General features: G+C 36.5%; 1 protein-coding gene across 1 annotated transcript in view; it reads right to left on the reverse strand.

Moving 5' to 3' along the window:
- Positions 1-3,235: 3,235 nt before the first annotated feature.
- The window catches only part of LOC117212539 (monocarboxylate transporter 10-like), a 101,184-nt gene continuing 92,258 nt past the window's right edge, over positions 3,236-12,161 (reverse strand). Inside the window, exons 9-10 of the mRNA XM_033457430.1 lie at positions 4,929-5,135; positions 3,236-4,013 (exon numbers count right to left, since the gene is read on the reverse strand). Coding sequence (XP_033313321.1) covers positions 3,595-4,013; positions 4,929-5,135 — 626 coding nt within the window. The 3' untranslated portion in view covers positions 3,236-3,594. The remainder of the gene's footprint in view (positions 4,014-4,928; positions 5,136-12,161) is intronic.

Below are 12,161 nucleotides of genomic sequence, written 5' to 3' on the forward strand. Positions count from 1 at the left end.
ATAGAAATCCAACTCTGCATCGTCGTATTTCTCCTCGATATTCAACGAACCAAAAGAAAAACACCAGGTATCCCTACAAAAGTGAAATTTTTAAAAAATCATCGCGCTCTACCATCGATAAATTAAAATGGACAATTAAATAAAAGTTAAGATGGATAAGTTGTTAAAAGAACGCAGAACGTCAATGTGGCAAAAATAAGAAATTGACGCTTAACAAAGCAAACCACCGAAAGAAGTCACTTCGAGCTTTCTCCGCCTTGATCGGTGACTCGCGTTCGCCAGAAGCGTTCCGATCCCGGTAATCATCCACTTAAGCGTCGATCGCTGGCATAATCGATGTAAACTCGAAAATTTAGTGATCGGCGATGGAACGTTGCGGGCGTAATTCGGCCGTGGGCGGTCTTGAACGCGGGCCATCGTGTTGTCGACACGCATCGTTTGCCTGGCATCTGCCAATCGGGCCCGGCTGAATAGAATTTCCGATGACAACGAGATTTCGATGTCAGCCGAGGCGCGCGTTGTCAAGCATATATACCCGGGGACGACGTCGCGATAATAGCCGCTCGTATTGTTCACGGATATTGCGCGCACAAAAGATCGTTTCGATTAACCGAACCGAGGCCGGATTACGCGTTTCCCTCCGCGCCGGTCCGCGCTCTGCTCTTCCGCTTTCCGGCCGCGCGCAACAACGGCCAATAATTGTCAGATTTTAAAGAGCAACGATGAGGGCTCGTGTTTCCACGTGGCTTCGCTGCTAAATTTATGGAAATATGCGGTGGGGGTGGCTTGGGGGGATGATGATGTACAGGGTGTTACCCAAACGGTGATACAATCTCAGAATCGTTGGAGTTTCATACTTTGTATTTAACGACGTTTTTTAAGTTTGTATTTTTAATTCTGAAGGTATATTAATAATTGCTATAAATAGAATATTTAGTTAATAATGGAGTAGTATAAATTAATATAAAACATCAAATAATAATAACAGTACAAAAAGCAAACTCAAAAGATATGTTTCTGTCCGGATTCGTATGTTATCGAAGTGTAGACGCTGCGAGAATGCGAGCAGCGAAGACATGTAGAGAATAAGCAACGTAAGAGGTAGATGTTGCGAGGTGAAGTTTAAGTTGTGGGATTTAAGTAGGAGCTAAGTGCGAGAGATGAGAAGCTTGGGCGTTGGGAAAATAGAAAGGAGAAATGCGATTGAATGCGTTCGTGGGAAAGTAGATAATTAAATAAATAATATGAGCTTCTCGTAGGCTAAAATGATCACGCAACTTCACCTTCGAGAAGATTTATAATTTCGTTGTTAGATTTTTATGCATTTGTGGGAGATTTGAAGGCAGCAAAATGTACAAAATGCACGTGATAAGCGGAAAAGTATAAATAAGTTAAGATTTAGCATTCGTCATAGTATTTGGTAAATGAACAATCGTCTACCTAAGTTTCAGTTTTTTAATTAAATTTGTAAGGATATGCCTGTGCAAAATTCTTCGCGTTAAATATTCGTAATGAGACAGTTACTACAGGAGATTTTGCTATTCGAACTAAAATCATCTAAGGAACGAAACAAGAAAAGAAAGATAAGGAAAGAGAAGTGTATAGGATAAAAACAAGACAAAACGAAAAACATTTGTACTTCGTTTTTAATATAATAGTTTAAGTTTGTGTAATGGAGTACTTCAAATACGAATTTCATGAATCCGGTGATTTCTTCTCTCACGTAAATTCATCTTTTTTCGAATTGAATCACCAGTTTGGAAACACCCTGTATAATGAACGATTGAGAATCATTTGGCGCATTTGTTTGCGGGCACGTAATTCGGATATTGAATGAAAAGGTGGGATAAGTGGTTTAGGGAACGACGTTTTCTGGCGTTTCAAAGCCTACGCGTAATCTGGCTTTTGTTTGCCGACGAATGGGAGAGGTTTAAAGAAATACGGGGGTTAAAAGTTAAGTAAAAGAGAAAGTTGAATAGACAGAGGATAGTGTCTCCCCTTTGTGCCTACCTTCAAAGGAAAAGTGAAGATAAAAAAAAAGCTGTGAAGTTGTTTAAGACGAATTTGATTAACGTCGTTTAATTTTTAAGGTCTTTAACTATACGGGAAAACAAGTTTGTATTTTTAATTTTGAAAGTATATTAATAATTGCCATAAATAGAATATTTAGTTAATAACGAAGTAGTATAAATTAATATAAAACATCAAATAATAATAACAGTACAAAAAGGAAACTCAAAAAATATGGATACGGTGCGTGATTTTTAAATAACGTTATGTTATAAGAAATTATTTGATTTAAGTATTGTAAATTCTAATATCTATATTAATATTTTCCTGAGTTCTTTTAATTGCTCTAAAATCAAGTAAAAATTTGGCCATTTCTTTGTGATCTCGAATAATCAATTAGATTTAGGGAAGTTGTAATATCTAGTTTTCAACAAACTTATAGTTCGATTAAAGAAAATCAATTTTATGGTTCAATGAAATAGAAACGGTAGTAGAGTCAGTAACTTTAAAACTGGTAAAAGGGTCGCCCTTTAACACGCTCAAACTCTGTACGATTATTCACCGGAAGGCGTGAAAAATTCCCAGGAAAAGAACGTGCTCTCCACTCTGCGATTCTCAAATCTTACAGAAAACGGTACAATCTCGGATTCACAGCGGTCGTAAAGATCTTTCCTTTATCGTGAAATCCTTCACTGTCTTAGATTATAGTCTTTAAGGCAAGCTGTTGCGAGTCTTTCTCTTTTTCTTTCCTTCTTCGTGAAAGCAACTGAGCAGAGCACGTACAGATTCACGTAAATAACGATCAAAAATTCCGCCATAATTATATCCTCGACAATATCCTTCTTACTCGAACCGTTTTCGACCACTTAAGATAGATCTGGTTAACCCAAATTGTTCCATAGACCAAGAACGTAACAACGATAATATTCTTTAAAAGTTAAAAGTGTTCTTTAGAAACGAATATCATAAGAATCTATTTTATATGTAAACGAATTGCAAACGAATTTTTGTTAGTTTATTTCAATATTTTTAATCAAAAGTTTGAAATCGCTGTGTGCTCTATAAAATGTATGGAAATAAAAAGATTAGAGTTGGTTTAGAATTCTATTATAACTTAAAAAATCCTTTGGTCATTCAGCTATATGTCAAGACGTAAGAAACTTGTTTAATATTAATATAATAATACTGATATATGACATTTCTGGCATAATTCCACACTTAGTTTTAATCATTTAAAAAATTGTACTTAAATCTTCTAAAACTAGACAATTTTGTGTGTAGATGATACAAATAAAAAAGTGATGGCAAATTTGTTATATACAAATTTACATTTCATTTAAATTTTAAACTAAAAAGCTAAGAACTACGTTTGAACGAAATTCGCACACTTTAAATGAAAAATTTCTCTCGCCACGTACAACATCCTGACAGTTAACCAGACCTAACTTCAAACAACTAACAATCAACAAATCCCAAGAATTCTCCATCACAGCTCCAAGCTTGATCATCGTCGTATCCAACTGTCTCCAACAACCAATCAACTATATTCGTTCCTTCTCCTGGTTTTTCCAATTTTTAATTGATTCAAACGCTTGTGGTGATTTGTTCGATCACCGTGACGTCTCTGTGCCGTCTTGGCCGACTCCTGTAGGAATCCTGATGACTCAGACCCTCTGGAACGCTCTTGCTAGGTCTCAGAGGCCCGTAGAATTGCGGTTGATAGTAATGTTCGGCAGTGTGCATCCTCTCCATTTCTCTGTCGCGAAGATTCTCCTCCATGTCCAAGGGCACGTGTAACGATTGTGATTTTGGCAACCTTGGCCTTGGCGGCGGAGGACAGGCACACGGCGGAGGTATGGTCACGTTGGAGAGGTGCGAGCCAGGAAGTAGAGGAGACGCCGGCTGGCGACCCCAGCCAACCAGGAAGAGCAACGCTGCACCGCACAAGGAACTTAACGTGCACGCGTAGTAACCCACCCTCGAGCTGTTCGCGTTCATGTAACCTGAAATTTAGAAATTAGGTGCTTTTAGCGGAGGTTGATCAACGAAAGAAAACACGAATTTCGTACGTGAGCAAAGAAACGCACTGGAGATGAGTTTCGTGTTCCGTTTTGAAAAATAGTGTTTCTCAAAGGATATCATGAAATTTACAAGTATGGTCGATAAAAATGTTCTGTTTTAATCTATAAACAGGAATTTTGGTCTGGAATTTTATTTCTTGATCCGTGATTTTCCAGATGAGTATCGTTATGGGAATTGGCCAATGAAGGAACACATGAATTTTGTATGGGAGTAAAGAGAATCCATTAGAACACGGTTTCAAGTTCTACTTTCAGGCACAAAGATTCCTAAAGAGGATCATGAAATTTGAAAGCTTCGTCCATGAAATATCGTTTTGCTTTAACTGGTAATATTAATCTAAAAAATGAGTATGTCTCGTTATCGGTCAGCGAAAAGAAGCATGAATTATGTATGCGAGCAAAGAGAATGCATTAGAGTGGAGTTTCAAGTTCTGCTTTGAGAAACAGGTCTTTTCGTGAGAATTATTTAACTGGAAAATTCCATCAATCAAATTTCTCCGTTTAAATCCGTAATCTAGGAATTGAATATCGTCGATGGGAGGTGATCGATGGAAAGAAATATGAATTTTGTACGTGAATAAAGAGAATTCATCGAGCGTGTCTCTTAACGATTATTTGATAAAATATATTTATTTAAGAGCACTACGATTCTTTTCAGAATGTAGAATGAATCATTTCGTTCGATTGTTGAGAAATGCTCGATTTCTATTTTACGAAAAATACATATATGTGTATGAATTATAATAATTGGAAGATTCGAATAAAGTGAATAATAGCATTTGACAAAAAGATACGAAAGTAAATAAACGAAATAAATCTGAAAGAAACGCGGTTTACCAGTAAGAGGAACTCCGAGAAGAATAGGTAAAGCTTCTGCGGCCTGCACGAGTGCCCAGGAGCGTGCAAAGTGTTTTGCCCTCAGTCTTTCGAGGGCCAGCATTTTCAGGGAGTAAAGTGCACCGCCGAGGGATGCGCCGTACAAACCGGAAGCCAGAATCAGCCCGTGGTAACCTTGCACGCTGCCCAAAGCCACCTGAGTTATGGCTGAAAAATGAGCGATGTATCTTCAGTCATTGATCTTGAAGAAAACAGAGAGTATTTTCTTTGATGATTATTGAGTCGAGGAATTCGGAATATCTTTTTGGCCATTAGTTGCGGAATATCTAATTGAATTTTAAAATATTCTATTGTTTAACGTTCATTCGAGAAAATGAAAATCATAAGAAAAATATTTTAATAGAACTTACAAACACGTATAAGATACACACTGCAAATTCATGAAACGTGTCTTCATCACACACATACACCTGAATTTTAAATTAACATTTGGAATATCTGTGAGTTTTATATAATTTGAAATTGAACTGTACACCTATTCGCCTAATTTCCACCGTAAAGAAACTCATCAATTTTTAATATCACCAGGCAAAATAAACTCATCGCAGAAGACATTCATGTTGACAAATTTCGTCAAGAGAAATGGCTATAGCAACATTCGATTTTTCCTCAAAACTGTCCTAAAGTTTCCTGAAAGCACCTGATAATCCACATATAACTGCTTCGAAATTTACTGTATAATCTCTTATCTCATTAATATTTCCCATTTTTCATAATCTTCTCCTTGCTCTCCCCTTTTAACGTTTCTTTCCCACCTCCGCGTGTATCCTCTTCCAACGATATTTCTTCAGACATAAATAAACAACACAGGAGTGAACATAAATTCCTCCCACCCTCTTCGATCAGCCCCAATCTAAACCATCTGTAAATCGTCATATTTTTAACTATCGTAACATTCCACGTCCATGCACGTCACTCCCACACGGGAAGAGGATAAAGACGCAACGCGACGAAGCTGGCACATTCCTTGCCTGTCCTCTTCGTGTCGTTCGGAGGAAATTGCAAATTCTTTTCGTCGGATGGTTTATCTGTCGCGAGTGAATAGCAGCAACGTTGGCAACAAACTCGATCCAACAGCAGCCACCGGGATAAGCCGCTTTTTTGGTGGGTTGCAACTCTTCCTGGTCGCGCTTGTATATTTAGCTCTCGCTTGTCATCTCCTCTAGCCGTTTCCACGGAGTTGAAAAAGGGACGTTTTCGCGTACACGTGTGCACGCCCGAGCTACACTGGCTTGCAAAAAGTATTTGCGCCCACCAATGCGTTTACTACTGAGTTATATGGCAAAAGAAGGTTTAAATAGGAGAATTTGGTACAAAAAGTACTATACTTTTATGAAACATGTGTGATTATATCTGATCAAAGCATTGGATAAATTTAATATATGGTGGTGGTGAAAAATATGTAATGTAAAAGCTACTATTAAACGTTAGCAACTTTGAATACATTAGTTAATTGCACTGTAATTGTAGCTAACACGTTGGCTGCCACGCGAATATCACATTTCATATCATATTTTACATCAAGCGTCATATTCGTTATAGTACACGTTTGAATATTTCATTTGAACTGTTATCACTTACTGCGCCATAATGTTCAATCTTTGCAAAATATCGTATTTGCGGACATTCTATTTGACAATATTATCGAAGCCATACATATTGTTCAATATTTTTCGGTCCATGAAATTTATTTTATTTCAAGCGTTTCAAGAAATTTAGTAGAACGTGGATCACCAAAAACCGACAAAAAACGACAGTCAATGTGTTAATTAGAGCCAACAGTAATAAATTTCGTGTCATTTAGCAGTACTTTCATGCGATTACAAAAATTTATTATTATGAAAATTAAGTGTAAAATATAATTAAAAAAAAAAATGAATGGTAATAAATAAATTCTTCATGAGAAAATAAGAGCGTGTACAGCTGTGTAGAGATATTTGTTGCAGCCACTGTATGCGTTAGGGTCGTCGACTGAAAATATGGTTCTTCGTTGATTACGAGTTACGTTTTCAGGAATTTTTGCTGCTACGCTCCACGTTTCAACCCTTGTTCCCGTTCATGTGCGTCGTGATGCTCGTCCAGGAATTAGTACGGCTCCCAGCCCGAGTTTACCCGGTTTTATTTCCCTCGTGGACGATATTTACGTTAATGTTAGTGGCGTGAAGTATCTTTTGACGCTTTATTGGTCATACGTGTTTTAAAGTTGTAATTGAAATTTAAGTGGTCGAGGGTGGTTCATTTTTGGGAAAATTTAGAGGCGTGGATTATTCCGAATACCATGATTTCTGCTTTTATAAATATCTTAATTCTTAACTGGTATTGGTAAATTATATTGTAGGATAACTAATATTGATTTCTTCTTATTAGATAGAACATAAGATAGAAATGAAATAAAATATTCCGAAATCAAGCGACCCAATCTAAATTCTTATGGAAATGTGAAAAAGTAGATTTAAAGCAATCCGTTGGCTTAGAAAACGATTTCCTTAAAACTCTATCAAAACACCTGTGGGAAATTCTTATTTATGTTTATAGCGTTAATTTCCAATTAAGTAATAATAAAACTAGTAGAAAATTCAATATATCTATACGTAATTAAGAACATAATTTTTCAACCAGTAGTACAGTTGCATTGTTTTACAGATTCTGTCGTTTCAAGGCAATCGTAATATCATCCTTTCATTATTTATTATGATCGATATTTATATCAACTTTGTTTGAGCCCTTCTATAATTTGTTACATCGTATCATATTCCATATTTTAGGATATTTTTTAGGGCAGCTGTTTTAAAGATGGAACTCGGATTCGTGTGGCAGAAAGTGATTAATTTCGAACGTTCCGTGAATCGAAGCTTACAACCAAAGTTAATGAATATTTGGCTTCTCGCTCTGCTCGTTTATTTTTTGGCAACATTTCGGTGATGAATATTGAATTCGACACGCGGTGATTAATTTCGGACAATTTTTTCGTAGCAACCTGCGTGTAAAATAACGTTTATACCGTTAATTATCGTTTACCAATTTACGTATGTTTAATTACTATAGTTAAATAAACTTTCCAATAATAACGAATTGATTCCAAAGAATATCCTTTCCAATGTAAAATTGTAGCTAAAATTAATATTTGTATCATCGTTGCGTTTCTGAAATATCTTCTGTACGGCTAAATTTTAATATTTAATTAAAAAGTGAAATTTTACAAAGATATTGGAAATATTAATTTCTATAATGATTGAGTCTGTCTCGAAGTTACCAGGTAATTGACGACTCTATAGAGAATAAATGTTATATTAATTTTCATTGGTCGTTAATTGCGCACGATTTGTTTAATGTTCTGCGCCAATGTCTCCGTGCGATTGCTATGAAATTTACGCGTTCTGGCTCCAATAAATGAAACCGCTATTCTATATAAAATCGGTAATTATATGTTAAATATTTCGTGTATCTAAATTATGCACATAATTGCTCACGAAGCGAGATTTATCTAAAAGATCTTTAAAAAGCAATCAAAGAAAGGAAAAAGATATTTCGTTATATTAACAATTAAATGTTTGTTCATTTTATTTCTTCCATTAATTCTAACAGTGAGTTATTGTTTAACATCAAAGTCACTGTATTTTACCTAATAAAATTACGCTATTTAACAAGAAGAATGTCACAATTCAGAAACTATTTTACAAATTATTGTTGAAGTTTATAACCCGTAATTATCCAATTACGATCCAAAGACGTTCCGAAACAATTATAATACCCAGATAACATCACCGCGAATAAAAAATGTTCCAAATCGTTTTTTTCTTCCTTTCAGAAACCTCATCGCTACTGAAACATTTCATCGGATACAAAATAATCGCTTCACGATAATCGTCGTTTCTAGATAATTGGTAACAATAAACCGTCTTCTGACAATAAAACATATTCGTCCACGATCGATCTCATCCCAATTAAAACCAACGGTCGACTGAAATTACAGCAGTCGTCTTCTTTTTTACCATAATTTCCTCGAACAATGAGTTTCGAGCCTCAGGTTGGATTCGCCTCTGCGTCTCGTCGCGATTCTCAGATTCCTGGGAACGATCCGGATTCTGGTAGAACCGGCTCGGTCAATCGACTGTTCGCCCAGCGTGGGATTAAAATTTCACGTTCGAGCGCGCGGCCGCGATGAAATATTCCGCGCTTCTCAAACATCCACCGAACGATTCGACGAACGCGGGGGTTTCGTTTTTTCTCGGAGATAACCGCGATTCCAACCAATTCCACGTATTTCGTCTCTTAAACTGTACATAGTGCGATTAAATGCAAGTAGTTTTTTCAAAGCTCACTTTTTCCCATTTTTTTCAGCTCAATTTTTTTTACGTAATTTTCCACTTGTGAACGAGCGAGTGACGAATATCGAACTGAATCAATGGCAAGTGAATTTTGTTATGAAACGACTTTCGGTTCGGTTATCAGGAATATTTTGGAATATTTATCTGGAAAGAAATTATTATCCTCTTTCGAAACGACTGTGTTTAGTTGTTTTAGTTGTTTATTTAAACAATTTTTTTGCTCGCGAGAGGAGAAATTATTCTATTACGAATTACTGTGATTTATTTTTTAGATTCTCTTGCACAATGATTATTATTACTAACTAATTAATTAGGCTATCAACTTCGACAGTAGTTGATAAAATTCACTCGTGAAATTTATCGCTCCCGTCAAAAGACAGATTGACTAAGTGTGTTTTTTGTAATTTATGATTGGTGTTCGATTAAAAAAAAAAAAGAGACATATGTCTTGCTTATGTAGATGCGTTTATTGCAACAAGATAGTATAAATAATCGTAAATTTCAAGGTAAATTTAAAAACAGAATGTTTTTAATATTACTACCTTTCTCTATTTTTCAATTTATGAAGCGGGCTGTGTATTTTGGTATTTCAAGGCTTTAAAGTTACCATTTTTGCATCCTGGTTCTAGAAGAGTATCGAGCACCATATATACAACGAATTTTCTCCTTTCCAAAATATCCATTCCAAAATTTTCTATTTTTAGGAATTATATTCTTCTCAAAATTAATAATACGGTCCAAGGTTGATCGATTAGAAAACCCAGAAATACACATAAAAATTCTAACTGACTTTCCCATCAAAATTTATCTCTATCGCTTTAAGAATGAGTTAAAATCACGCAAACCAATCCAAGCCTCGTTTACGTACACCTCACGAAAATTAAAATAAAACACTACAATAGAAGTCAATGAAACAGCATACCAAGTACCAAAAGAGAACCTCAAGCTGAATTAAACCCCTATTTTACTACCATCCCATTATCCAGCCAATTAGAAGCTCGGATCGAAAATCGACAGAAATATCCCTTGTGGTGGAACCTGCACAGCATTGGTAGATTAGTTTCTCCTTCGTTAACGAAATCACTGCGAGCCTGGGCTTAGCGTTGCGTTTTAAATGCGCTTCCTCTGTCCAGGAGCAACCCCATTAACGATTGCAACGATCCTCTTTCTCTCTCTTTCTCTGTCGCAGCGATATTCGTCTCCGTGTGGCCAAAGGAAAGAAAGGAAGGAAGGGACGAGAGAGAGAAAATGTGCGCGCATGTATATGTAACAGAGAGAGAGAGAGAGATAGAGAGGAGGAGAGAGGAGAGTGGCGAAGCCATCGAGGGGGTGACTCGAGAACAGAATGGAAAATACTTTGTGTCGAGAACTCGAGTCGAGGGTAAGCCGGCTGAATGAGGGGCAAAGACGTGTATGCGGCTGACACTCGAAGAGCCCAGGCCGCTTCAAAAGGGTGCACACAACCGGTAGAGGGAAGGTGGACGGGGGTTGAAGTCTACCCCAGGACTGAATGGGGGCTATACGTTTAGAAACCTCCGGACGACGAACCTTCTGGACGAAAGCATAACACACACGACGGTCACCAACGACCGTGGTTACCCTTTCTACTTACTGGGTGCTCGAAAATATTTTTCATCGTGGGAAGATGGATAATTTCTCTACAATTATATTTAATTTTCTTCTTCTTATTTGGATCGGATTTCAAGTTCGTTCTGATCGTGGAAGAATGGATAATCTTCCCTGATTGATGCTTAATTTTCTGTTTCTTGTTTGGATTAGATTTAGAGTTTGTCGGTGAGTTGCATAAATTATGGGCATTTCTAGAGAGATTTTGATATGGAGATTCTACCGATAGATCGGTTCTAGTTTAAATTTTATTCTTCTTATTTGAATCGGATTTAGAGATTGTCAGTGAGTTGTACAGAGTTATGGGAATTTTTGGCGAAGTTTTGCGTCTCATATAGAGATTTTATCGATGGATCGTCTCTGTCTATGAGATAATCAAATCTAGAATATTGCAAAGGATTAGCTGAAGTTTGCTTGATATATAGTGTACACAAGGTATGTTTGATACGGGTAAGAAGATTGTAATTTGTAATATATTATACTATAACCGTATACATGTTGGAATTACAAAATCGAATTACAAGGTAGGAAAATGACGTTCTTTGAGAACGCGACTATAATACAGTAATCAAATTATATGCTTTAAGAGAGTAATTGCAGGATATTGCTCGCTGTAGTACAATGTATATCACATTTCGTATATATCCTCTTCCGAGCATACCTTCAGGTGTAGCAACGTCAAACCTAGCGAAACACCGAAATTACAGTTGATACTGTTTGAGGTTGCGCGCTTAACTCCTGCCCTTTTGGGATAGAGCTTCGTCGTTTCGCGAATAACGTAGCAATGTTGCGAGGTTCGGTACTAGAAACCATCTGAATACAAGTTGCCATCTGATTAAGCTTCCTAGGTTGTTATAATCGTTGATAAAACGTAATAGATACACGTTCAAAAACCTACAATGTAATATCACGCGAATGGCTCGAATTGCTTTCCACTTTTGTTGCGAAACAATTTTAGAAATAAATTCATGAACTTAACAAGCGATATAGAATTTGATGTGCTACGGTTTTAAAGTTCCTCAAAATACATTTCCTCTAAATTTTCGCAAATTCGCAAAATTATCTAATTTCAAGAAAATTCTTACGAATCTCTAAAATTCACACCTGCGCTTTGTCGCACGATTAAAGTAATATCAGCAACGTTTTACGAGTCACAGGCTACACATTCTAATACTCTTGCACAATACCGACAAAATTTGATAAGGAAACGCATGAAATT

The sequence above is a fragment of the Bombus bifarius genome, unplaced genomic scaffold, assembly GCF_011952205.1.
Source record: "Bombus bifarius isolate JDL3187 unplaced genomic scaffold, Bbif_JDL3187 scf7180000008321, whole genome shotgun sequence".
Taxonomy (NCBI): Eukaryota; Metazoa; Arthropoda; class Insecta; order Hymenoptera; family Apidae; genus Bombus; species Bombus bifarius.